The 26026-nt window shown below is 49.6% G+C and overlaps 8 protein-coding genes across 12 annotated transcripts; 6 read left to right on the top strand and 2 right to left on the bottom strand.

Annotated features, from left to right (window-relative positions):
- The first annotated feature begins 33 nt into the window (after window positions 1-33).
- Window positions 34-1232, top strand: LOC9651778 (cationic peroxidase 1). The gene is made up of 2 exons (XM_002992232.2): window positions 34-569; window positions 628-1232. Exons 1-2 carry the CDS (start codon window positions 177-179, stop codon window positions 1204-1206), a joined length of 972 nt encoding a protein of 323 aa, XP_002992278.1. The 5' UTR covers window positions 34-176; the 3' UTR covers window positions 1207-1232.
- Window positions 1007-2954, bottom strand: LOC9661078. The gene is made up of 7 exons (XM_024665970.1): window positions 2682-2954; window positions 2434-2620; window positions 2313-2357; window positions 2102-2243; window positions 1682-2046; window positions 1239-1626; window positions 1007-1184 (listed from the first exon to the last, which is right to left on the bottom strand). Exons 1-6 carry the CDS (start codon window positions 2848-2850, stop codon window positions 1296-1298), a joined length of 1239 nt encoding a protein of 412 aa, XP_024521738.1. The 5' UTR covers window positions 2851-2954; the 3' UTR covers window positions 1007-1184; window positions 1239-1295.
- On the top strand, window positions 2936-6045 carry LOC9661077 (pentatricopeptide repeat-containing protein At4g02750). Its single transcript, XM_002992231.2, has 6 exons — window positions 2936-3032; window positions 3095-3137; window positions 3190-3310; window positions 3367-3416; window positions 3496-3593; window positions 3656-6045. Exon 6 carries the CDS (start codon window positions 3809-3811, stop codon window positions 5969-5971), a length of 2163 nt encoding a protein of 720 aa, XP_002992277.2. The 5' UTR covers window positions 2936-3032; window positions 3095-3137; window positions 3190-3310; window positions 3367-3416; window positions 3496-3593; window positions 3656-3808; the 3' UTR covers window positions 5972-6045.
- LOC112343075 (uncharacterized protein At3g49140-like) lies at window positions 5980-8041 on the top strand. Of its 4 annotated transcripts, none has more exons than XM_024665969.1 (12): window positions 5980-6074; window positions 6133-6193; window positions 6254-6473; window positions 6530-6623; window positions 6681-6748; window positions 6800-6898; window positions 6943-7089; window positions 7147-7324; window positions 7384-7496; window positions 7549-7701; window positions 7754-7849; window positions 7906-8041. In XM_024665969.1, exons 1-12 carry the CDS (start codon window positions 6041-6043, stop codon window positions 7975-7977), a joined length of 1335 nt encoding a protein of 444 aa, XP_024521737.1. In that variant the 5' UTR covers window positions 5980-6040; the 3' UTR covers window positions 7978-8041. The 4 variants fall into 4 exon arrangements, with proteins under 4 accessions (XP_024521737.1, XP_024521736.1, XP_024521735.1 ...); XM_024665968.1 differs by having other exon boundaries at window positions 6251-6473; XM_024665967.1 differs by having other exon boundaries at window positions 6248-6473; window positions 6800-6895.
- Window positions 7856-9343, bottom strand: LOC9661076. The gene is made up of 2 exons (XM_002992213.2): window positions 8262-9343; window positions 7856-8201 (listed from the first exon to the last, which is right to left on the bottom strand). The coding sequence occupies exons 1-2, from the start codon at window positions 9288-9290 to the stop codon at window positions 8025-8027; spliced, it is 1206 nt and encodes a 401-aa protein (XP_002992259.1). The 5' UTR covers window positions 9291-9343; the 3' UTR covers window positions 7856-8024.
- A 73-nt stretch (window positions 9344-9416) lies between these two features.
- Window positions 9417-11052, top strand: LOC9661075 (F-box protein At1g70590). Its single transcript, XM_002992229.2, has 5 exons — window positions 9417-10146; window positions 10231-10324; window positions 10389-10519; window positions 10570-10752; window positions 10803-11052. Exons 1-5 carry the CDS (start codon window positions 9472-9474, stop codon window positions 10968-10970), a joined length of 1251 nt encoding a protein of 416 aa, XP_002992275.2. The 5' UTR covers window positions 9417-9471; the 3' UTR covers window positions 10971-11052.
- Window positions 11053-11192: 140 nt separating this feature from the next.
- On the top strand, window positions 11193-16589 carry LOC9661097 (regulatory-associated protein of TOR 1). 2 transcript variants are annotated; one of them, XM_024665962.1, is made up of 22 exons: window positions 11195-11452; window positions 11508-11610; window positions 11663-11733; window positions 11809-11967; window positions 12011-12127; window positions 12203-12342; window positions 12398-12552; window positions 12609-12753; window positions 12819-12897; window positions 12955-13140; window positions 13196-13306; window positions 13374-13727; window positions 13794-13968; window positions 14024-14617; window positions 14676-15089; window positions 15152-15269; window positions 15333-15463; window positions 15522-15667; window positions 15725-15829; window positions 15886-15971; window positions 16031-16106; window positions 16168-16589. In XM_024665962.1, exons 1-22 carry the CDS (start codon window positions 11306-11308, stop codon window positions 16522-16524), a joined length of 3969 nt encoding a protein of 1322 aa, XP_024521730.1. In that variant the 5' UTR covers window positions 11195-11305; the 3' UTR covers window positions 16525-16589. The 2 variants fall into 2 exon arrangements, with proteins under 2 accessions (XP_024521729.1, XP_024521730.1); XM_024665961.1 differs by having other exon boundaries at window positions 11193-11452; window positions 12011-12342.
- On the top strand, window positions 16523-17816 carry LOC112343076. The gene is made up of 6 exons (XM_024665971.1): window positions 16523-16750; window positions 16807-17032; window positions 17090-17149; window positions 17196-17346; window positions 17403-17486; window positions 17536-17816. The coding sequence occupies exons 1-6, from the start codon at window positions 16543-16545 to the stop codon at window positions 17755-17757; spliced, it is 951 nt and encodes a 316-aa protein (XP_024521739.1). The 5' UTR covers window positions 16523-16542; the 3' UTR covers window positions 17758-17816.
- The last annotated feature ends 8210 nt before the right edge of the window (window positions 17817-26026 follow it).

Here is a 26026-nt window from a genome sequence, read left to right as displayed (position 1 = left end):
CTTTCGCCCTAGGCTAAGGCCAAAGATCAGGAAAGCTGTCTTCTTTCTATAAAAATCCACTCAGACTTAGTGATGGTTGCTGTCAACAAGGAGTGAGTGGTTGAAACTTCAACCCACGAACCGAATTATAAATTTACATCTCACCCGTCTTGGTGGAGCGCACAATTGCAGCAGCCATGGCCGCATTCTTCCACCTTCATCTTCTCCTCTCTGCGTTGAGCTTGGTAACGGCCCAGCAGCTGAGTGCAAACTTCTACGACAAGAGCTGCCCGGGCTTGCCTTCGCTGGCAACTAGTGTCGTGAGCAGCGCGGTAGCCAAGGAGCCTCGCATGGCGGCCTCCCTCCTCCGCCTCCACTTCCACGATTGCTTCGTCAATGGCTGCGACGCATCCTTGCTGCTGGACGACACGAGCAGTATCACCAGCGAGAAGAACGCACTGCCAAACAGGAGATCGGTGCGGGGATTCGAAGTCATCGACGACATCAAGAGCAAGGTGGAGCAGCAGTGCAAGGGCGTCGTGTCCTGCGCCGATATTGTCTCCCTTGCCGCTCGAGAGGCTGTCGTTCTTGTAAGCCGAAGTATAGCCAACCTTCTCAACTTCATTCCTTGTTGTTTGGTTCTTGCAGTCGGGAGGACCAACATGGACCGTTGTCTACGGTCGGAGAGACAGCACAAGCGCCAGCATGGACACTGCAAACCAGGACTTGCCTTCCTTCTTTGACAATGCAACGCGGCTGGTTGCCAGATTCAAGGCCAAAGGGCTGAGTGCCAGAGACATGGTTGCCTTGTCCGGTGGCCACACTATCGGCCATGCTCAGTGTGTGTTCTTCCGTGACCGTCTCTACAACTTCAGCGGTTCTGGCAGCTCCGATCCCATTCTCCAGCAGCACTACGTGACTGAACTGAAGCAGCAGTGCCCCTCAGCAACCCACGACCGCTCTATCTCCGCATTCGATCCCACCACTCCCGCAGGATTCGACAACATCTACTTCAAACTCCTACAGGTGAACAAAGGCCTCTTCCGCTCCGACCAAGTCCTGTATTCCACACCTGGAGACACGCAGGATGCCGTCAACGCCTACAGCAGCAGCAAAGCCGCCTTCTTCAAGGACTTTGCCGATGCAATGGTAAAGATGGGCAACCTCTCGCCGTTGACTGGAAGCAAAGGCCAAATCCGAGCCAACTGCAGGCTAGTCAACAGTTAGTCCACCTGAAACACACAAAAGGAATCTCTTACCTGGACAAAGTGTTGCTTCCCTGTCTGTAATCTTATACTCGTAACAAGTTGGGGGGTTTAAATGATCTGCTGCAGCCAGATCCTTCCCCCCCTTATAGCCGAAATGAGCAAATCGTTCACTACCGGGTGCCACTGGGTCTTCACCACGCCTGACTTGGTACCGTGAACCGAGTGAGTCGACAAGTAGTTGTTGTACCGGATGTCGAAGATGTCATAACCGTCCTCGCAGCTCCCCGTCGAGACGTACCATCCATCTGGAGACCAGCACTGCTGGAACTGCCTGGTTACCCGGGGATGGTTTTCGCCTATTTCCCAGCCAAAGCTATGGACCAGCGATTCTGGATCAAGGTAGCGCAAGTCCATGAGCATTAGCTGCTTCTTCTCGACACTGCAAAAGTCTGTTGTCAGGAGTGAGCAGAAAGAAAGAAAGAAAAGCAGCTCACCATCCCGTGAGCAGCAGGAGGTTGGGATCAACGGGGTTGAACTCCACACTGAGCAACGAGCTGTCGAACTTGCCACAGAAGTAGTCGGTGCCACTGACCACATCCACCATGCGGAGGTGCTTGTCCACGCTGGCTGAAGCGATCAAGGACTTGTGCGCGGCACCCGCTACCCCGTATACAAACGAGCTGTGGCTGTTGTAAAGCTTCTGACTGGTCCAGTGCTCCTGCGACTCCTTCCAAAGAACAACCGAGTGGTCGTCGCCACCCGTTGCGAAACACGGAGCACCAGAAACCTGCCATGGCATGAACTTGATGCTGCGAAGCAATCCCGTACAATGGGGCTCCCCTGGCAAGAGCCGGAATCTCTGTTAGGCGAGGCGAAAGTTAAGCATTAGCAGCACGCCAAACGAGAGCACTTACGTCGTCGGATAGATCATAGTATCCAACTTGAGCCCGACCGGTGCTCTTGAACGCTGCAAACAGTCTGTTGCCATCCGGGTGCCACTCCATATCCTGAGGACACTCATGTAAGTGAGCGCTGCAAATGCTTGTCATGGCACCACTGGAAGGCCAAAAAAAGGAGGTATTTTTCAGAACTCTGAATGGAATGGATGATAGTTCTCTTACGTACTTTGTTCCTCTGAGCCTCCAGATCCTGATGCCTCCGTCTTGTGCCCTGAGAGAGAGAGAGAGAGAGAGAGAGAGAGAGAGCATTCTCAAAGCCATGTTTGACAAACAGATAAGGATCTTACCAGGTGGAGATGAAACCTTCGGAGTGCATGTCCATGCCCTTGATAACAGAATGGCCACTGTCGATGGTCACGGGGCTCGACATTTTGTAAAACTTTGGATGGGCATTTTTCTTCGCGGCTTCGGAACGATGGCAACGCGCCTTGGAGCTGGTTGGCAATTGCAAATCAGGGACTCGCGAGCTCTCCGCTGCAAGCAAGAGCCGAGAAACTTAGCACAAGGAAAGACAAGCAAGGAAGAAGAGAATTACGTCTCTTATGCCACTTTGGAAGCACCGCAACCTCCTCCTCCTCCTGCTTGTCCTTGTTCTTGCAAACCTTCTTTTTCTTCACCCCACCCCCTGCGATCGCAGCCTTGCTCTTGCGCTTGCGCCTGTGGGCTTGGAATTCATTCACGCGCTTGTCCTTGCCCTTGACCATCTCGGCGGGGCGGCGGCAGCTCCAGAATGAAAGCTCTCTGGCTTATATTCTAGGGTTAGGCGAGGAGAGGGAAAGCTATGGAGGGAGAATGTAGCGCCGAAGCCTCTCCGCAAGGGAATCCATCGCTGCTGGGCCTCCCGTCCAGGGGCAACTTCACCTCCGTCGTGCCATCGTCAAGCCTGGTAGCGCTTTGTTCTCGCAACTTGTTGTTTCCAAGAGGGTTCTTTGTTTCTTGTATGATCAGGGTGGCCTTCGTGTCTATGTCTGCGATAGTGATCCTCGACCAGGTTGTCCAGTTTCGGGTTCTCGCCTCGCTGACTCCGTTGTCTCCTCTTCCAGGCGTCCAGGTTGTCAAGACGGACTCGACCAACATTCTCATCCGCTCTTTGATGCTCAAGAAGCCCAAGGAGCAGGAGGCGCAGGACAAGGCCAAGCAAGCCGACGCCCCCAAGAAGAAAAGGTTGTGCTGCGATTGAAATGACGCTCCTGTGACGGGCAAGTTCTTGTCTTGTGCAGGGCTGCTGCTGACAAGCCCGAGAGTAGCAAGTCGAGCAAGAAGAAGAAGGGTACGTATCTCTCGAATCCATGTCTTTCTTCTCTATACATTCCTTGTTACTTGAGCTGATTCGATGGTGTGCAATTCAGTGGATACAGCATCCGGCAGCGCTTCCTACGAAGGCTACACTGTGGAGATGCTCAGGACCGCTTTGAAAGAGAAAGGACTGCCAGTCAAGGGAAGGAAGGTAAGCGATCCTACGACTTGGGTTTCTTATACGTACGTGACGGGCTTGCTGCTTCCACGCAGAGTGATCTGATTACGCGGCTCAAGAAAGCTTCGTCAGGATAGCAGCAAAACGAGTACTTATCATAGCACACAAAGCTCTAGTTGATTTTGTTGCATGTAAAGGTTGATGAGATCCTCTACAGGCAGGCCTAAGAAAATTACGATGCTTACTTAATGCCCTCCAGCACGCTCTCGTGTAATCGTATTATTTCGGGGTTTGCCAGAAACGGGCATCTGGAAAATGCCAAGAGCCTCTTTGATGCAATGTTCGATCGGGACGTGGTATCTTGGAACTCGATTCTGGGAGCTTACTCCCGACACGGTGCAACATCTGAGGCTCGCGAGGTTTTCGGCAAGATGCCTGCCACGGATGGTTTCTCTTGGAGCTCGATGCTCTCGGCATTCGCCCATACAGCTAGCAGGGACGAGGTGGGGGAGCTGTTCGACAAGCTCCCTGTCCGGGAGCTAATCTCCTGGACGAGCATGCTGCACTCCTGTGCCCGCGACGGTAGGCTGGAGGAGATGCAAGCGGTGTTCTGGAGGTTTCCGTGCTGGGACGTGATCTGCTGGAACGAAGTAATCACCGCGTGTGCCCGTGAAGGGCACCTTTCTGATGCTTTGGTCGCCTTCAACCAGATGCCCGGGAGGAGCAGCGTGACGTGGAATTTGCTGCTGCAAGCGTTTTGCCGTGCCTCGCAGCCGGACGTAGCGGCAGTGGCCTTCCACCGGATGCCGCAGTGGAGCTTGGCGGCTTGGAACTCGGTGATCCAAGGCGTCGGGTGCGAGTCACCGGCAACCATGTTTGGGAGGATGCCGCAGCGGGACAAGTACTCGTGGTATGCGCTCATCTGTGCCTGCTCCCGACGCTCAAGTCCCGACGACGCGTTGGATGCGCTGCGGAGGATGCCATGGTGGGACGTGGCGGCATGGAACATGGTGATGGCGGCTCTCACCAGCGGCCGCCGCGTGCGAGAGGCGACCGAGATGTTCCACCACGGCATTCCCGCCCGGGACGTGGTGACGTGGAACATCATGGTGAGAGCGCTGGCGTTGGAGGGCGCAGTGGCGGCGTTTGAGCGGATGCCGCAGCACGACATTGTGAGCTGGAACTCAATGGTGCACGCGTATGGGTTGGCCGGGGAGACCGGCAGTGCTGCACGGTTGCTCCAGCAGCTGGTTTGCTTCAGCCTTGCCGCCACAAACTCCGTCATCGGTGCCTATGGTCTGAAGGGACAAGTAGAAGAGGCGAGGCGGGTGTTTGACGCGATGCTCCACAGGAACACCGTATCTTGGAACTCCATGGTTGCGGGCTACGTTCGTGCGGGACGGGTGGCAGAGGCCAAGCTGCTGTTCGATGCGATGCCGGACACAGCCAAGCGCGACGTCGTGTCCTGGAACACGATGCTGCCAGCATTCACCGTGACTGAGGATGCTGCTGTGCTTGAGCTCGTCGAGGAGTGCTTCCGAAGGATGCCATTCACGTCACAGGCGTCGTGGAATGCGATGCTGCATGCATATGCCTGTGGAGGTGTTACGCAGAGAGCCGAGCAGCTCTTTGAGCGCATGCCCGAGAAGGACTCGGCGTCGTGGAGCGCGCTGGCATCGGCCCGCCTGCTCAGTGGCAAGTGCCAGAGTGCCGCGAGCGTCGTCGGACTCATGGACCTGGATGGGTGCAAGCCGGACGCAGTGAGCTACATCTCTGCGCTTGAGGCATGCGGCATGGCTTCGGATCTAGCACAGGGGAGGATTCTCCACGCCGAGATTGTGGCTGCTGACGACCCGGCGCTGCAAGATGGTGGAAAGGTGGCGACCGCACTGGTGAGCATGTACAGCAGGTGTGCAGCGCTCGGGGAGGCGGTGGCTGCCTTCGACGGTATGAGCAGCAAGAACCTTGTTTCGTGGACTGCGATGGTGGCGGCTCTCGCGCAGAACGGATTCAGCAGCCTGGCTCGGCTCGCGTTCTGGAGAATGGAGCTCAACGGGTTCACGCCAGATTCCATCAGTTTCATCAGCATTCTGTCGGCTTGCAACCATGCCGGGAGCGTGGAGCTCGGGTGGAGCCATTTTGTGTCCATGGTTGGCGACTATGGGATCCAGCCGGGGTTGGATCACTATGCATGCGTTGTGGATCTCCTGGGCCGAGCCGGCAACTTGGAAGACGCTCACGAGTTGATGGACGCCATGCCTTTCATTCCCGGCCCCGATTCTCGGACCAGCTTGCTGAGCGCATGCCGGGGCCTCCCGGTGTCCAAAGTCCCAGAGTTCGTTCCACACGAGCAGGAGCTAGACGGAGGAGAAGATGTCTTGTTCGTGGGAATCCTTGCGGCGGCTGGTTAACAACATCGAATTACTCAAATCCTTGTTAAAAAGAGAGGGCAGGGCAATGGATGAGTGAGCTGGAGCGCTATGGCGGCCACTGCTGCTGCCCTCGTCTGCATTGGTAAGCTTGGGTTGGTTCCTCCATCCGGTTTCAAGCGCCCGTGTTGTTGTTGTTCCAGGTGGTGCCGCTGTCTGCTGTGGAAGCCGAATTGCAGCAGTGAAGAAGTGCTACTGCTACAGGTTCTCCAAAGCGAAGACTAATCCAGACTAGTAAAATCTTGACTTTGGTGTGAGCAGCAGCAGCAGCAACAGCAACGGCAGCCGGGGTCAGCACAGGGCAACAGTTTGGTGCTGCAATGCGGCTGCGGCAGCCAACAATTCGGACTCGCGGCCTGATGTGTGGAAGAGCGGGAATGGGTTTCACCCTCTGGAAGAACTCTCGAGTGGGGAGAAAGAGCAGCTGGAGAGAGTGCGCACGAGCAAGCTCAACGACGGGGAGATTGCACGCACAATTGCCGAGGTTTGGGTTCCTCTTTCCTCCTGTTGACGTCGGTGGAACTTTCTCGCCTTTTGCAGGTTAACAGCAACGCGATTCTTTTAGCTCCCGCCTTGTCTCAAAGCAATGCCGTGTACGGCACCGAAGTTATGTTCGTTGTGGACGAGCACGGAGGTATGCACAGAAACAAGGTTTCCGGCTCAGTGCGATCGAGTTGTGTGTGTTATGCAGATATCTACTTTGAACTAGCGGATGACAATGATGTTTTGCACAACTTGGCCGTGAATCCCCAGTGCTCGGTAAACATCCCAAGTTCTCCAGTTCTTCATGTCTCTTAGGCTTGCGTACAGTTTATAATCGGCTTTGGCGAGCTCAACGAGCTGCTGACGACCGAGTTGCTGCCTACTTATGAGAACCATCTGGCAGACGATCCTGCTACACTGCAGGTGGTGAGGCCAGGTTTGTGAGCTTGAAAACTGACCTTTGCTTGCAGGATGTGGAGGCTTTTGTTGAGGACGATAGCAGCCAAGACGAGATTAGTAGCCAAGACGGTGACATTTCGGAATCTGAGGATGTTTCGGACACCTGCGACATGCCCCTCGGTGTCCATCCTATGGTGTTTGCATCTAAGCTTGCCAAGGTAAACTTCGTTCTGCTGCTTTGTTATGCTCACGTCAACAGAGCATTCTTGTTGCAGGTTACATCTCTGGACCCCGTTTCCGGGATCTTCAAGCCGTCGATGCGGCTGGCCATGACAGGGGTGGTGAGCAGTGTGACCGAGGAGGAAGCAGCTTCTGCTCGTAAAATGTGGGAGGAGCGGTTCCTTTGGGAAGATGATGACGAGAGCAGCGGAGACGAAGAAGAAACACAAGAGGGTACGTGTAACTGGAGAATGGGGATTATAGATTTCAATATGCTTCATCCTGATATGCAGCTTCATCATCCGAGAGCGAAGAAGAAGAGTGGTCAGACAGCAGCGAGTCTGAAACATCGCTGTACAAGTTTCAGATTCAAAGCATTCAACTTGCATCTGATATTGGAGCTCACGTAAGCATTCTGCAAGCTTTATCAGCCACTAGTATTCACTATGCTTTTGCAGGCCTCGGTGGATGTCAAGGAGTTCAGATACTCTGAGGCGGATGTCTTGGCTCATGCAGCCCCGGACATAATCAAGCGTTTAAACTCGGGTGGAAAGAAAGTGAAACGCGCCCTCAAGAGCCTGTGTCATAGGGAGCACGGTGTAGATTTTGAGGTGCAATTCCTTCCGATCTCTCTCCTTTCTTACGTGCTGAGCTTTACGACAGGAGGTGGTGGTGATCGGAGTGGACAGCCTCGGAGTGGACGTGAGAGCATGCCGCGGCATCGAACTGAAAACCATGCGTTTCGCGTTTGCTAGACGAGTAAGATGAGCAAACACGAATACCATTCCGATGATTATTTAAGTGCTGCCTTGCAGGCCAGATGCATCGACACTGCACAGCTCTTGCTACACCAGCTCCTGTACCCTCGCAGTCGGCACAAGAAGTGATTGGGATGGAAAAATGGGAAAGAAACAATACCCAAGAATACAATTTGTCACTCGTCAGCCATCCTAGCCAGCCTCGCCAGCGTGTTCCTGGCCATCCTGTTGGAGGGGTCTCTCTGCAAAGCCTCTCGCAGATCTTGCACGCACAGCTTGTATTTCTCCATGCTCTCGTACAGGAAAGCCCGTTGCAAGAGCACCTCAGCAGTCGGCCCGGCCATCTCCAACACCTGGAATAGTGAAACCGGGTGTGACGAAGACGGACCAAATTGAAAAGTAAAGCCTACTACCTTGGAACAGTCGCCAACAGCTTTCTTGTACTCGCCGACTTCTTTGTAACACGCCGCTCGAGTGGCAAGAACTCCAGTCAGCTTGTCTGGGGACTTGTCCAGCAGCACCACGGCCCAAGTCAGCCACTTGATCGCATCGGCAAACTGGCCTTGCTTTTGAAACTCGTCGCCTTTGTCTTTGGCCAAGCTGCCCGTAACGCCAGCCGGTGGAGGTGGTAGTCCGTCGAGCTCGGTGGTGGCCGGCGCCGGGTGAGCAGCATCGGCGGCTTGAAACCCCGTGTCCCAGTCGTCTTCGTTGAGGCCATGAATCCCGTTGGACTTGCTCACGCTAGCTTGTGCCTGTGGAGGAGCCTGTGGTTGCGGTGGTGGTATCTTGCGCCAGAGATCATCCAGAGGATCCTGAGCTCTGCCTGAAGAAGCCGGTTCAAAGAGCTTGTCCATGGCAGCTGCCTGCGGTGGTGGAGCGGACATGCCCACGAAACCACCACCAGCTGAAGGCGGCGGCGGTGGAGCGGACATGCCCACGAAACCACCAGCATCCGCAGATCTGCCACCATCCTTCATGGGAGCCCCTCTGTTGAGCGACGCAGCCATGGGGGCCGCAGTAGATCCAGATCCAGATTTCATCGCGGTCATGGGCGTCTTGAGCAGATCGCTGAAGAGATCCGCTTTGGAGTTGCCAACTCCACCCACGACTCCACTGCTCGCCGGCCTGCTCTTCGCAGTGGCACTGGACTCGAGTGGCACCCAGCTCCTGCCGGTGATGTCTCCCACCATGGAGCTCGTACCTGTTAAGCTGGAGACCGGCTTGTGAGTCCATGGCTGTGGCTGTGCTTTCTTGGCCTGCTGCTGCTGTGGCTGCTGTGGTTGCGGCTGCGATGGGGCCTGCTGCTTGAGGCCGCTGAGCGTGGTGTTGCCAGATCCGCGACCTAGATTCCCGAAATCGAACTCGTAGTTGCTGAGGGGCGCGGCAGCTGCTGCGCGCCGCGCATTGCCGCCGCTCCCACTGCCGCTGCCGCTGCTCTTCATGGAGGAGGAGGACGAGAGTGAAGATTAGGGCGGAATATTCACCCAAAGCGACGGCTGCGATCGTGGTGAAGATGCTGTTTCAAAAAAACACGATTTGGCTATGGCGATCCGCGTTTAGGGCTGCCCCCTGTAGCAGCAGCAGGCTCGCAGCTGGTGGAGAGATCCGCGGGAGAGGGGAAGAATGGGATCTTTCAAGCTCAAAGCCAGCCGCCAAGCTGCGCAGGTGCGTGATCGGGATCCCCGCCGCCAGCAGGAGCAGCAGCACAGCGCGTCGTCCTCGGAGCGGGACAGGCACCTGAGCCACGAGAGCGTGACTCTGTTCAGCAACATTGGCGGCCTGGATGGCTTCCACGGCAGGAGCAGTAGGTCGCAGCAGCAGCAGCAGCAGCAGCAGCCGCAACAGCAGGAGCCCGGCGATCTGGAGAGGAGGTTCTGGAAGCAAGGCGGGGTGGACGCTCGCAGGCATGGGAGTGGGAGTATAAGTCTAGTGCCGGCTGCGTTCCAAGCGCAGCAGCAGCCATCGTCGAGAGGTGCGAGCTTGGTGAAGCAGCAAGCGCGCGAGCAGGGGCAGGAGGATGTGGATTTCTCGCAGCTGCCCTTCGACGTCCTGCGGCGGATCTCTGGGGGCTTCTCGCTGCCGAACCTGTGGGCTGCGAGCATGGTGTGCAAGTCGTGGTACCAAGCGCTCTCGTCTCTCCGCGAGGCAGTAACGTTTGTCAAGTGGGGGAAAATGTACAAGCATGGGCGGGGTGGTGTGCCTCAGGACACAGGCATGGCTTTAGATTCGTTCCTCAAGGGAGCTGCGCGGGGATGTGCAGCTGCCATGATCGATGCTGGCTTGTTGCTTTGGGAACAGGTAGAGATTGGCTTGGCTTGTTTGTTGCTTGCGTTTGTTTCTTCCTTTGGGGATCCTCGCTTGATCAAGTTTCTGGGTATATAGGGGAGAAGGGAGGAAGGCATTCAATGGTATAGGAAAGCTGCCGAGCTCGGTGATGTCGCCGGGCAGTGCAACCTCGGCCTGGCGTTGCTGCAAGGTACGTACGTCCGTGGTTTCCAGCTTTTTGTTTTCAGCAACAAACGCTGGTGGGCTGCTTGCAGAACCGGTGGACGCCAGTGAGGCCGTCAAGTGGTTCCAGACGGCCGCGGACGCTGGCCATGTCCGCGCGCAGTACAGCTTGGCCCTGTGCTTGCAGCAGGGACGCGGTGTCGAGCCCAATCCCGGCAAGGCTGTAAGTCTGTGAGGCTCTCTTTTCGTTTTTTCAACGTGTGCTTGCGGCAGGCTCGATGGTACTTGCGAGCAGCCGAGGGCGGGAGCTCGAGAGCAATGTACAACACGGCCCTGTGCTTCCTGTCCGGAGAGGGCTTTGCTCGCAACTATCACCACGCGCGGCATTGGATGCGGCGTGCGGCGCTGGCGGGGCACCGCAAGGCGCAGTTCGAGCACGGCTTGACACTGTTCGCGGTAGGGAGGAAGGGTGGCGCTCTTGTTTCTCACTGCTGCTCTGCATGCAGGAGGGCGACGGCGGCCTGGCCCTGGCGTTCCTGGAGCTGGCGACGCGGGCGGGGGAAACAGCTGCCATACACATCCGCGACGCGCTGGTGCAGCAATTGCCCGCCCAAGAGCGCGCAAACGCCATCGCCTGCGCGGACAAGTGGAAGAAGCAAATGAGGCGCGGATGATCATCGTGCTCGTTCTACTTAGTCCTAAGCTTAAAGGAGAGAGAGAGATATTATATTACATACAAACACACACACACACACACTGAAATGGCGAGAGACAAGAAAGGGGGTTCGATTCGCTGCAGCTGCCCTGGTCGGCACTCGAGGGGCATGGGACAGCTCCCAGCTGGCTCTTCGGTGCACACGGGGGGAGATGGTAGGTTAGGGCTTTAGGAGGTTTCCAGATTTTAGGGCCGCGATGAAGCTCAGCACCGCCTTCGCTGGGGGCACACTAGGCACTGGGATTGGAGCGCCAGCGCCGCGTCTCTAGGAGCTCTTGGTGCATTTGCGTGGGCATGGACGAGGGCGGGAACGCGACAACCAGGGGCATTGCGGCGCTTCTCCCGCCCGCTTGCTACCTCTGCGACCTCCGCCACGAGGCGGCGGCGGCGGCGCCCCCTGCCGCCACCGCCGCTGTGTCCAAATGGAGAATGAAGGATCGGGTAAGGTTTCTGTAGCTGCCCACTCCAATGCACGCTCACTGTTCGCCGCCGCCAGATGAAAACGGGATGCGTCGCGCTTGTTCTGTGCCTCAACATCGGCATCGATCCGCCGGATGTTATCAAGATCAGCCCTTGTGCGCGGATGGAGTGCTGGATTGGTAAGAAGCGCGGAAGAGCTCTGTCAGGCCTTATACTCTTTCTTCTTTCCAGAGCCGTCGGCAAAGGCCATTGATGTGATTGGGCAGACGCTGCAGTCGCAGTACAAGCGATGGCAACCCAAGGTAGGAAGCTATAGCCCGCAACGCACCACAGGCGCTTGGCTCGGGTTCTCAGCTTGCTGGTTTTTTTGGCAGTAGGCACTGTACAACCTTCGGCTCGACTCCACGGTTGACGAGGTGAAGAAACTGTGCGTGCAGTGCAGGGAAACGGCCAAGTCGGAAAGGGTCTTGTTCCATTACAATGGGCATGGCGTGCCGAAACCAACAGCAAGCGGGGAGATATGGTTTTTCAACCAGGTGCGAGCTTCTTCATTTCTTCTTCCCAACAATGCATTTGCAGAGCTACACGCAGTACATCCCCCTCTCCGTGTATGAGCTGGATTCGTGGCTGGGCTCCCCATCCATTTACGTCTTTGATTGTTCTGGTGCCGGAGCAATCATCAAGGCCTTCTGCGAGGTAGACCAAAAAGAAAAAAAAGAAACAAAAGAAACAAAATATTCGCTTGCTTGTCTTACCTGTCAACTTTTCCAGCGTCCAGACTTCACAGCAACGAAAAATTGCATTTTACTCGCTGCCTGTGGTGCAAACGAGCTCCTTCCTCAGAACCCCGTGTTTCCGGCGGACTTGTTCACAGCGTGTCTGACGACGCCTATCAAAGTTGCTTTGAGATGGTGAGAGAGAGTGAGCACAACTTTGTTTATCGCCTTTTCAATCTGCACTTTGCAGGTTCTGCTCCAGATCGTTGCTGCGGGATTCACTCCGCTTGGACCTCGTTGACAAGATTCCTGGCCGACAGATTGACCGAAAGACTCCACTCGGGGAACTGAATTGGATATTCACGGCCGTCACCGACACCATTGCCTGGAATGTGCTTCCACCGGGTATGTACTGTGTTTACCTCTCCTCTCTCCTCTCTGTCTTACATGAGCCTGTGCAGAACTTTTCCAGCGCTTGTTCCGGCAAGACCTTTTGGTTGCAAGTCTATTTCGAAACTTTCTCCTTGCGGAGCGGATTATGAGGTCTGCCAACTGTGCACCTCAATGTTATCCGCGGCTGCCTCTCACTCATCAGCATCCAATGTGGTCTGTATCTTTTTTCCCCGCTCCTATTGCGTTTACAGCTTGTTCACATATAAAAGTTGATGCAGGGACGCCTGGGATATGGCAGCAGAGTTCTGTTTGGCTCAGCTTCCGGCTCTGCTCGATGATCCGAATGCGGAATTCAAAGTAAGCGTGCACGACTCATTATTTTTTATTTTGTTCTTCCTCCCATGTTTTGTGCAGCCAAGTTCATTCTTTGCGCAGCAGCTTTCTGCTTTCGAGGTGTGGCTTAGCTCGGGATCAGAGAGGAAGCCGCCCCCGGAGCAGTTACCAATTGTGCTTCAGGTTTTACTGAGCCAGTCGCATCGGTTTCGGGCTCTGGTACTACTGGGGAGGTTTCTGGATATGGGACCTTGGGCAATCGATCTGGTTCGTTATTTATGTTCGCGGTTCTTGTGTTCGTCTTAACAGCAGCTGCTCTCAGGCTTTATCCGTCGGTATCTTCCCCTACGTCCTCAAGCTACTTCAAACGACGGCAACAGAACTTCGGCAGATATTGGTATTTATATGGACGAAGATCCTTGCCCTGGACAAGGTAACACGCGCGTCACTCCCTCTCGTTCTTGTTCTAGTTTGTTCTAATTTCCTTCTATCGCCTGCAGTCATGCCAGGTCGATCTGGTAAAGGACAAAGGTCATTTGTACTTCATCAGGTTTCTGGACAGCCCGGACTATCTGGCAGAACAGCAAGCTATGGCTGCTTTCGTTCTTTCCGTCATTGTTGACGGGTATCCTCGTGGGCAGCTTGCATGCCACGAAGCGGGCGTGGTTTCAATCCTTCTACGCCATGTTCAAGCGGGCACTGAACTGGAAACGCAAGCGGAGCCTCTCTTTCTGCAATGGGCGTGCTTATGCCTCGGCAAGCTTTGGGATGGTACAAGTGCAGCCCAGGCATGTGCCTTCCGCGAGAATGCCATTAGTAGTTTGGCTCAACTCTTGAGTGAACCGCAACCCGAGGTAACCTTCGTCCTGTTGCTTATGTTTGGTGATCCAGCCTAGCTTGTGTGACATGTTCCAAGTCAGGTCCGAGCGTCGGCTGTATTCGCCCTGGGGACGTTGCTCTCTTCCTCAAAGAATGATGCGGCGGCAGAGGATGATAACGAAGACGATAGACTCGTGATCGAGCAGGACATCGCAAAGGTTCTTTTGCGAGCGGTGGGTGATGGGAGTCCTCTGGTCAGAGCTGAACTTGCCATAGGTATGGGCATAACGTACTTTAACTGCAGGCCTCTCACGCTCCCTCTCTCTCGCAGCTTTTGCGCACTTCGCTACCAACCATCATAAGTTTCTGAATTCCGCGGCGGCTGCATATTTGAAGCCGCCTTCGAACCCTGCGCTGGCGGACCTCTCTTCCAGCAAGAGTCCTACAGGCAGCCTGATTTGTCCGTCTCAAGTGCTACTGGTAGTTCGGTCACTTAGCCTGGACCAGAAAGCTCAACCGGATGTGTCAGCAGCTGGCGGTGAGAAGCAAGATGGTAGTAATTCGTCGTCAGCTCCCTCGTCCGCCCCCTCGTCCGGGGCATCGTCGCCGCTGGATGGATCCAGGCTTGTAGTGAACGGCTCCAACGGCAACGGCACTTTGAAGCTCAGGAGACCCCGCGCCGAGGACAATAACAGCTTGTACTTGCGTTGCATTGCAACTGCCTATGCTTTGGCTCGGGATACGTCGCCACAAGTAGCGGAGCTGGGTCAGAAGGTTTTGCACATTATAGGCGTTGGCTCCCTGCTCAACTCATGGAAAGGCTCAGGCAAGCCGGGGCATCACCGCAATTCGTCTGTTCCGAGCATTCATCTTGGCGCGGGTGGCGGACTGACTCGCTCTACGTCGTGGGTTGAAACTAATCTAGGTGAGGCCCAGGGAGTTTTTCCTTTTCTCATCCAAGTTTATATTTTTTTTTCTTGCAGCATCTCTGGTCGCGCCTCTAAGAAGTTCCGCGAGTCCTACCAGGCCGAGCTTTCTAAGCGTCAGCCCAATGGGAATGAGGAGGGTGCCGTCCCTTGAATTTTCCCCATCCTTAACTGCACGTGAGTCGACGAGACTGTCATCACGTATTCCGGGGGAAGCAAGCAGCGGCCTGACTCCTACAGTTCCCAAGGTCCACTCCATGGCAGGATTTGCGGAAGCCGGCTCCATCCTTTCCGCTACGAACCAAACTTCCCAGCAAGACGTGCCTGCCTCCTCCCTCTACGACTGGAGCTGCGGCCACTTCTCAAGGCCACTGCTTGAGCCAACTCAGGACGAAGACGGTGACGCTCCTGCGTTGAGATTAGCGCGCGAGAAGAAAGCAGTCGACGGGATTTCAAAGTGCCAGCATTTACGTAGGCTATCCATTTCTCGTGTTTTCGCTTTTAGCCGTGCTAATTGTGTTGGCTCGTTGCAGATGTAACCAAGCTAGGTGATCCGATCTGGGATGGACAATCGGACAATTGTACGAGAGCAGTTGTCCTTCACCCATTTGACCCCCTTATTTGCGCCGCTGATGACAAGGAGACTATCAAGTAAGCCGATCAGCTTCACGTAGTATGTTTCCCTTATCGAGAGCTGGTCTGGTTCATGAACAGGGTCTGGAACTACGAGGAGAAGGACGGAAGCGAAATGAACTCTTTCGACAACCATAGCTTCCCTGAACGCGGCGTTTCAAAACTCTGTTTCGTGAATGAGCTCGAGCACAGTTTGCTGCTGGTGGCCTCAAGTAAGCTGGCATTTTGTTTTATGCTGTTGCCTCGTCCTGAGTATCTATGGTGGTGTAGGCGATGGCAGTGTAAGGGTCTGGAAGGACTACGCTATAAAGGGAAAGCAGCGCCTAGCGACGTCGTGGCAGGCACTTCAAGGCCCCAGGCCGGGCAACCGAGCTGCCAGTGCTGTCGTCGACTGGCAGCAAGCAACGGGTTACCTGGTACGTGTGTCCTTTGTGGAGGGTCGGTCTGCATACTAAGTTTGTGTATGCATGCAGTACGCATCAGCTGGGGAGTCGTCGTCAATTGTGGTCTGGGATCTCGACCGAGAGCTGCTGGCATGCACCATACAAGCTCCAGGAGAGAGTGGCATTTCAGCCATGGTGAGTTGCTGCTGTAGAGTGAAAGCTACGCGTTCCATCATCTCTCGGTTTTGCAGTCTGCATCACAATCTCCGTCGGGGGTTCTAGCTGTAGGCTGTTGTGACGGAGCTGTTCGCATCTACGACATACGATCTCACAGCCCGTAAGATGATTTTGATACTTCTTTGGACGTGGCATTTCTCTCAACTGTTGTCCCGGCAGGCTCGTCTCTGGTATGAGGCCACACGCGCACAGGGTGATAGGATTGGAGTTCCAGTCCGCGTCGAGCGCTCAGACGGTCGTCGACTTTCCCATCCCTGTTTTTGTTTCTCGCGTGTTAAAAGGGTCGGGTTGTGCAGGTTGTATCAGCATCGCAGACTGGAGACGTGAAGTTTCTCGACCTCCGGTTTCCATCGGCTGCGGCATGGGGGTTTGGTGCTCACAGCCGTGGGCACTTGACGGCCCTCAGTGTTCATCGCCATGCACCGGTGATTGCAACCGGCTCCATGAACAACGGCATTCGTGTGTTCAACCTGAGCGGGCAAGAGGTGAGCAGGATTCGGTACTACAACAGCTTCTTGGCGGTCAAGATTGGGGCGGTGAGCTGCCTTTCGTTTCATCCATACAGTGTCCATCTTGCAGCTGCGGCGGCAGACTCCATAGTGACAATCTACTGCGGGGAGAGCGTCGATACTAGAGAGCAGCAGCCCAGTTGACGTTGCGCAATTGTACATATGATATGCGGGAATAAATCCATAAACCCTATGGAGGCTTGCTGGCAGTGCCACGGCGTTGCCAGGCTTTGGCCAAGGCCTCGCCAAGGACAGAATGCAAGATCCCTCAAGAAGGCCATTGTCCGCTGTGGCGCCAAGTCTGCCAAGAGTGCGGCGGCTCGTGCGCCGGGCCTAGGATTTGGAGCAAGAGCGCCGCCGAAAACCGCTGGTAAGGCTACTGATTGGCTTTGGCTCTGGTTTTAATCTGGAGAACCGTGGCTTCAGCATCAAGTGCCAGCGTTTTGCTCAGAAGGTCGGAGCAGCTCTATGACCGGCTCTTGGACGATTTCTCCCCGGATCGCAAGATACGAGAGTTTGTGGTTTGCTTGAGGCAGAGGGGCTCCGCGCAGAGCAAGAAGCTGGACGACTGGCTTCCTGTGGCGGAGCTAGCCTTGGTATCCGAGGAAGATGCTGCCCAAGCTCTTCCCAAAGCCATCCGTTTCCTCTGCCGGTAAACGTGGTAGATTAAATCCATCGCCTCTGACATGTCCTTTCCTTTGCTGCCAAGGGAAGTTGCAGAATGTGGAGCTAAAGCATCCGCGTCTTTGAGGCAGATTCCTCGATCCGAGTAAGCAACCAGAGTTTGAGTTTGCGTGACTCTATCTGCTTTCCAGTTTGGAATACGCGTATGAACCAGCAAACGACTTTTACGAGCTCGTCCTTGGGAGCTGTTTCAATGCAAAGAAAGCAGAGGAGGCGGCAGCATCTGCTAGCGAATGCCCATATGCAACTCTTGGCCTGCAGAGAAATGCTTCTGCATCCCAGGTATCACATTACAAGCCTCAGCTTTTACCTCTCTAACTTCTAAATTTCTTTGCAAGGTACGCACTGCCTACAGGATGTTGGCCGCCAAAAACCATCCAGATAAAAACGGAGGCAAAACAGACGACAATGATTTCAAAAGGGTACCTAGCTCAATGTTTGTTTGTAATGTCTTGTATCATTTTTTGACAGATTGTGAGTGCCTACGAACGTATCAGAGTGACAGGCTTCACGGTGAGCAAAGATTACGGGTACGCTGCAATAGGTGGCAACAAACGTCAAGCATTCAGTACTCCAGTAGTAATTGAGAGCTCCAACGTTCCCAGGGAGCTCCCTGACAGCATGCAAGTGGCTGTTAGACAGATTGACCCTGAAATTGTCTCGCTTTTCTCTGCACGAACCGCCGGACACTGAGGGTGAGTGCAGGGGTATTTCTCATATTAAACGATTTGGCCATTCCACGGTTTCCAAAACTCTGACGATTTGAGAGTTTTGTTAGTTTGATGGGGAGGGAGCTGCGAGTGGATCAACGCGTTTGGTTCGAGGAGCGACATGTGGAACTGGGTGACAAGATGGTGCAAGAACACGCCAAGGAGCATCTTGGCGAGCTCATACCCTGGACAGAAAGAAAGAATGAAGTTTAGCTTCCAAAGAACCAAAGAAGAAACTCCAAAGAGCAAAGAACAAAGAGAGGAACTTACCAGGCTTGTGGTGCTTGTCTGGAATGACCTCTATATAGGCTTGTGGTGCTTGTCTGGAATGACCTCTATATACTGATAAGTCTCACACTCTGCCATCACCTCTCCAAGCTCTTGCAATGGCTTCCTTGGCCACCTCACCAACTTTGAGCACGTCCATTCCATTGATGTGAACGCCATGCATACAAAAGCCTCTCTTTTCTTTTAGATCTCTAGCACTGACATAGCTTAAAAGTCGTCCCCACCGATTGCCTAGAGGTTGTTCTCCACCATAGCAGCACATGGACATGATTGCGGTAAGTGTTGTAAATTTAGTGTGTTCTTGTTGTACTTGACGTTCAATGTCCATAAGTTGTAAAGCAAAATTTACCCTCTCTTGATGAGGTTCACGAGGCTCAAAAGATTGAGCTATAGATTCAAAGGCTTCGATATGAGTTTAAGAATCTTGCATCATTTGCTGATGACTTGCTATTCCAGCATTTACATTCTCAATACCACCTTGAAGATGGCCTTCTTCTTCTTTATTTTGTGGGGATGAATTATGATAATCATTTATGGCTGGTGGTGCCTTCCATCTTTATTCTATGGTTTACCATGATTCTCCTGTTCTAGGTGGGCATATGGGACATTGTCATGTGACTAAGAAGTTTCACAGGTCTTTCTATTAGCCAAAGATGCGACATGATGTTATCCAGTATGTGCGTAGTTGCATTTAGTGCCAAGCTCGTAGTACTCCCCCTCGTGTTGCGGAAGGATGATTAGAGTTAATTGCAATTTTCTGTTCGTTTGAGTCGGTGGTGTTTGATCTTATGGGACCTTTTCTACGATTGATTGCTAACAATGAATATGTTATTATTGCTTCTGACTATTTAACTTGCTAGGCGGAAGTTGGTGCTCTTGTTAGTGCCTTTGCAATTACTGTTGGATACTTCCTTCTCAATTGAGTGGTGTTTTAATATTTTTGTCCAAAGGGGATTCTTTCAGATAATGGTCCCATATTTATGGCTTAGGCATTTTATGTTTTGACATCTCGGTTGGGGATATGCCACACTTTTGCGAGTGTTTATAATCCACAGTCAAACAGTTTGGTAGAACAGCTCATTTGGACATTCAAAGGAATGATCACGAAGTATGTGAACTTTCAGCATCCAGATTGGGATGGTTATTTGCCCTCTCTTTAGTATGCATATATCACAGGGGTGCAGAGTTCTGTTAGTACTTCACCATATAAACTCCTATATGGTCACAATCTAATATTATCAATGGAGCTGAATTTACCTTCGCGATTGCCATGAGTTGCCAATGCTAGATCGTGGGATTAGTATTTGACGAGTATTCTTCCACTTATCTAAGCGGAGTCTGCTAAACACTTAGGCCGTGTACATGTGGGACAACAACAACACTACAACTCCCATCATCGTCCATCTGCAGAGTATAAAGTGGATAACTTGGTGTTAGTCTGTTTTCCCCATCTTACAATATGTGGTTTATTTACTCAGTGAAAAAGACTGTATTAGGTGTTGTGGCAAATTGGACCACAAGTTTATGAGGTTTGGCATGATGTCCAGCAAGCCGATCCTCCAAAAATTGTGTATGTGCAGTGGTTGAAACGCTTCGTACAAAAGAATTAGGAACAGTTGATACCACCTACAAATCTGCTGATACCTCCTCCTGACGTTCCTCCAGATCCCCACCCATCTACAAGAGAACCTTGATGGTCTTTCATTATTCTGAGAGGAGGGGATGATGTGAGGTCTAAGTGTACGGCTACGATGCCATATACAAATATTAACATAGTGCGATTTTGGTAGCCGTCAGATTGGTTTCAATCCAGACCATTCTCTATGTGATCTTGCTTGTCTTAACACATGACAAAAATGGTAGCGGTCAAGGATTGGTGGAGTTAGATGTCACTTTAGGGGTGACTTGGAGTAGCTAAAATTTGAAAAAGTTCCTAACTTTTTGGATTATCTTTAGAAGACCATGCATGATATCTTGTTTTGAGGATGATCAGGAAGGGAGGATTTTTGGATCTAGTGGCAAGGACTGCTACCACAATTGGGACCAGTGGAAAATGAAGTTGATTTGGTGTTACACGTATAGAGGATCCATATATCTCTTCTCGAACACCTATTCTGAAGCTTTGTTCCCTTAGGAGGAGGTTCATGCCCTTTCTTTAGTCCCTATTGCAGGGCTAGAACTCTAGCAAAGATGAGCTAACACACTTGTCTTGTGTGGGAGGCAAGGTAACACACTCCAGCCTTAAGTTGGAGGATGTTCACACCTCACGTGTTGGAATATTATTGTGATTGGACGCTATTTTGGCACTAAAGGTATATTGGTGGTGGAGCGCTCCATGGCAAGTCTCACAAGTCATAGAGTGTAGCAAGTGGCTTCAAGTTTTGCGGTGGAGTCACTTGAGAGGCAGATGGCCTAAGAATAGCACCGGCCATTCGTGCTCGTAGCTTCACTAGTTTCTTTGAGAGTGCACTTTTAATGTTGTTTTGATACCTTTGGGAATAGGGTAATGTACATATATGTTTATCAATCTAAACCACTTGCTCCTATATATAAGCTAGGGTTTTTGGGCTAATTGATATGCACATTTTCTGTATTCCTTTTTCATATTCTATGCACTCACACAAACACACAAACATATATATATATATATATATATATATATATAAAACTTGGAGCTAAGAAGTTACATTATTTACAGTTATTCAAAAAATTTATTTTATTTTAGATGAATTTGGAGTTAAATGTATTGAAGTTAAAGCTAAAAAACAATAAAGTTAATGTGAAATTTCCCATTATGCATATTTTTATAATTATTATATTTTAATAATTCGATAATATGTTATAAAAACCATATATAAAAAATTTAAGTTTAAATATAATTAAATTTAGTATTTATAAGTTATTATTCATAAAAGTCTCAACTCAATTTATCTTTCGAAATCAATAATTTGTGTAACACACCGATGAAGTTTTTTTATACTTTTTTATTTGAATGTAAGTTTATTAACGTATTAATTAATAAACATAAATACATTTCTTAGATTTTATCAATTTATAATTTCTCAATATGTCTAGAACGATTTGGCTTATGAGGTTTAATATAAATATAGTAACAATATTAATAAATTTACTTATGTATGTTCGTTTTTTCATCTGAAAAAACAAACAAACACTGTTATATTTCTAAACTCTTAAACAAATGAAAACTATGCTCACTGTAGTGTGGGGCTTGGAAACATATACCTGACAAAGCCATTGCTATAGAGGAGTATAAAGGATGTAAAAATGTTGATTTGGGCATATGCCATATGAAAGGATGCATATGCTTCCATAACTTTATTTTCATCAGTTACACAAATTTTTCCCACAATAGCACTAAGTTTGGAATCCAATTTTGTAATCCTCAGCACAATTTCCTCCTCTAGGTTGTCTTTGACCTTTTTCAGCCCATCCACTGTGCACTCCATTCTTCAACATGAACTCAGAAACCTAATATGAACAAACTATTTGTTGTAACAAAACCAAAACTTTGAGAATAAAAACATGAAATTATGCATCCAAGTCGATCTATAAGACGTGTGTGGAGAGCAAAGGACATAACCAGCATGCCTTGATTCCATGGTGGCTAGGAGCATTGCACCATGGAACTTGTTAACAGTCTGGTTGGAGATATTGAACAAGGAGAACTCTGCCATGCTCAGTAGGTGATGAGCAATTCTCACCATTGAGAAATTTGGCACTGGTTTGGGCAAATCCCATTTCCAGAAGAATGGAAACAGCTTGTCTCTACTGATCCAAAACCAGTTTTTCAATAATAAGCAGCATCACCACCATCACAAAGAACACTCCACAAAGCCACCATCCCTAAAATCCCAGCAAGGCAAAAGTAGAATTTGACAGGAGGAGGGCAAGACTGGGAATCACAAAATTCCATGCTCTTGTTGCGACAGGTTGAAGGTAAGGACTTTGTTCTTCGTGTTGTCTAAGAGTTCTAAGCAAGTTTCTGCTTCTTCCTCATTTCTTTTTCTCTCTTTTGTGTTTGGTAGTATGCTTATCAAAAGTATGTGCAACACTCGTGCAACTAAAAAGAGGACACCATCTGTGAGATTTGTCAGCAAGTACATCATCTACACTAAGCTTACAATTTGCATATCTTCCTCATGTTTGCTGATTTCAATCATCCTTTAGTTTTGAATCCAGCTGAGGTAGAACTCCATTTCTAAGAGTTATGACACAACACTTAAGAACTTAACAAGGATCACCAACATGTCTCTGCTGTTGCAGCTGCATGATGTTTGTGATTTCGTGGCTCAAAAATGGTCTTGAGAAATAACAAAAAAAATAAAAATAAAACACAGATTGAAATCAAAGCTGTAAGCCTCAGTAGCAGCTTCACGCTAACTATGCTACACTAAAGATTCAATATGAAGCTGAGAAGGACTTATACCTCATTGTTGGGTCCTTGTTATGCTATGAATTTTCTCTTTTTATTTCTAAAAGCTCGATTCTGTAAACACAGTGTTTTTCATCTTTTAACAGCAAAGGAGATCTAAGTCCTAAACTGTCTAAAAACCTATATCAATCAAATATCCAGTCAAGTGAGAGAAGTAGAGAACATTTTTAAACTCAATACATAAGCACAAACAAAAAGGCTGCTAAATTTTTTTTTCAGATTGAAAACATTCTCTACTTCTAGCTGGGATCCCTGCTAGTAGTAGTATGTTAGATCTAATTTTATAATTTTTAGTTTTATGTTCTTTAAAATCTAGGTTTGAACAATGTAATTTATAATACAAGAGAATCATTAAGTAGAGTGATGAAAAATAACACTTTACTAAAAACTGATAATATTGATACAAAAAAATATATTTTTTGAAATGCAAATACAAAAGAAATTAACCTTATATATATTATATGTTGAAAATTTTATTATATTACTATAAATATATTATCATATATATGATATGTTAATATTATTATATACATGGTAATGTTCTAGATCTATGTTTTTAATTAAAAAATAAATAATTTAATAATCTAATTATATTTATAATTGGTGTTCAGTTTTCAAAATATTTTAAACTCATATGGTCTCATTTCTTGAAAGTTTTATATGCTTCAAAACAGTCATATATAAAGAACTTTAATGAGTAATTTTATGTTCTCCATACACTCTCCACACACATAATCAACATGAGTATACAATTGTGTATCAAAATTTCGTTATATTATTTAGTGTCAATAATGTATTAGTCAGATCCATTTAACTAATTGCAATAACACTTCAAGAATTAAATTGATTTACTGGTAGTGTTGTATAAGTCTTCTTGGCGGACTAAGACATTTTTCACATCCCTCCCTACAGTTACAAATGATGACCTGGACTAATTATATGCTTTAATTGACAAGAATTCCATTTATGAAAAAACTCAATTAGCTTTTTTACAAATCTGAAGAATACTAAACCCACTATGAAATCCCTCAAAACATATATGCATAAAAAAAGTGTTGTTTCATTTGTGCTGTTTCATTTTCAATCGCTTGATGTTTGTCTCTGGATTCTACTGCAGACATGAGGAAACTAAAAGAGGATCAAAAGACGTATGCACATAGAATGTTTGGATGGGTTAAGAACATGGCAATGTGCAAGTGTTTGGAGCCAAAGCTCAGTGTGAAAAAGAGTAAGTAAAACTTCATAGTTTGTTCTGTCCACAATCAATCTGAGAATTTTTCTGGACTGCAGAGGCAAAGCAGTGACTGCACCAGCTCAATTCTTTGCCTACATTGCAGCTTTTGGTAACTTTGCACTTTTGACGAAGCAGGTCACTTTACACTCTAGAGTGAGAGAGGACGTCCTTGTGTGTGTGGCCAGAAGAGAGATGCTAGAGTCTGAAAAAGCTGGTCCTTATGTACAGTTTGAAAAGTTGGTCCCCACGAGTCCATTGAGGTTATCCTGGAGCTTGCACACGAATAGTTCAAATGGACGAGAGGAGAGAAGTATAATATGCACATAGTTTATATTTAACTTTTTACTAATCTCTAATTATATTAATAAGCCAGATCTTCAATGTGCTCAACTATACAGCTAAAAACCTGTGTATGGCAAATTCAAGATGACATTTAATTAAAGCTATGATGCAATGGAATGATTATCTTGGTTCAAAAGGAATTTCCAAGTTTAAAAGACATTAGAACCACATAGTACTCAAAGTTTTGATAGGTGTGAGGTTAAGCACGGGGTATTGAGAGACTCCTTCAATATTGTTGTTCAAGGGCAAGGGCGGCGTTTTGGTTGAAGAGCTGGGAGGAAGACGGCTGCTCTTGAGTTTCAAGGCGGGAGTTGGGGACTCACTAGCCTCCTTGTCTCAATTAGGAGCTATTCGATGATGATGGCTGCTTTGAAGAGATCTGGCGATGGAATCAATCGCGGAGCTGCTGGTTCGGCTTTTCGTGTTTTGGGCTTTCCAGATCGCCAAAAATCGGTCAGTTTCGACATCGGATGTAGGAGATATTGCGTTGCCTATGCGGATCTGCGCGCAGTGGATGGGCTCACGTTTTTCTCACGGATATGATAAAAATTTCGTTACTTTCGACCTCAGGAAAGTAGAGGCCCTCTGCAAGCATCTATCGATTGCCTTTGTGTGCAATTACCATTTTTTTTTAGGCGGCATCTGCAGCAGGGGAGCCTTTCATGGTTTATGTGCTTTTTGCGACCTTATTCTTGAGGATATGCTGCTGTGAGGACATGGCAGGTCTCTACAGACATCAGGCTTCATGTGTATACTCTGCTCACTCACACCAACGGCTTTCGGGAGGTTCTTCATACTTTTGCTTAGATTCGGTGACCTCATGTTGCGAGTGGCTGCATTTTCTTCCCGAGTGTGCATCGACGTGATTCTTCTTCATCAGGCTGGGTATTTCGCTATAGGGCAACTCTTGACCATTCTATATTGCCTTTATTTGGTCAATTTCGACATCTGGTGCAGAAGTTATGTCACGGACCCTGCCGAGCTGCGTACTGTGCACGGTCTCCTGGATATCTTCTGGGTCGAGCAACGTTTTCGAAAATTTCGACATGGTTTGGTTTCTGGAGATCTGTTTCTTGCATATGTGACCATTTTTGTACGCTTCTGCCGTTGGATGCAGCTGCTGCTATCAAGTTTGTTTGGGTGGCACCTGCAGTGAGAACATGTCTTCACGGGCTCAGCATTATCTTCTGATTGGCGCAGCGAATTGGACTGTTTCTGCCTTTCAACCTGTATCAGACAGCCTGGGCTTTGACGTGATACTGTGACATTTCGGATTTGGAGCTCGTGTTTCTTTTGGTGAGCAGGTACTTAACATCACTTCGTTATTGCAATCTGCTTGTTGCTATCATTGGAGGAGGAAAACAGGTGAACTTCAGCCATCTGTTGAGAGCGGCTTGAGGTCACTTCTTCATGTCTTCTTCGATTTTGACGTGCGTATATGGCACGGTGGTCAGTCAGAGGCGGTATGTGGATTTGCATGAAGCACTGGAAGAACCTATTTGTAGTGCAACGATTTGGAGGCTGCTTCATCAACAAATCGGTTTAATAAGGGCGGGTGGGCAGGGAACATGTTTGGGTACCCCAAGAATAAATTAAGAATTCATCTGTTTTTTGTTTTTTGTTTTTGCAATATATATCCCCATTTTCTCAATATTGTTGTTCAAAGGATGCAAAGCACAACTTCCAGCCAAATGACACTTGTGAGGGCTTCCAGCAGGTACTTAGTCAAGTGGCTTTATTTTCACTTACAAATCATAGGGATAGTTTTTGATAATGAGAGCTTAGATCAGGGTTTGGAACAAATAGCTGTCAAAGTTTATTAATAGCTCTTGCGAATGCTATCAACTAGCCTGCAAATGTTGTATGTCATCATGCATTTTTAATGCTATTGCAAAGAAATAATTTTTTTTTGTCTCAAGATATGGATATGCTTTT

This window comes from Selaginella moellendorffii, unplaced genomic scaffold, assembly GCF_000143415.4.
Source record: "Selaginella moellendorffii unplaced genomic scaffold, v1.0 SELMOscaffold_131, whole genome shotgun sequence".
NCBI classification, from domain to species: Eukaryota; Viridiplantae; Streptophyta; class Lycopodiopsida; order Selaginellales; family Selaginellaceae; genus Selaginella; species Selaginella moellendorffii.
This window is presented reverse-complemented; position numbering and strand designations above follow the sequence as displayed.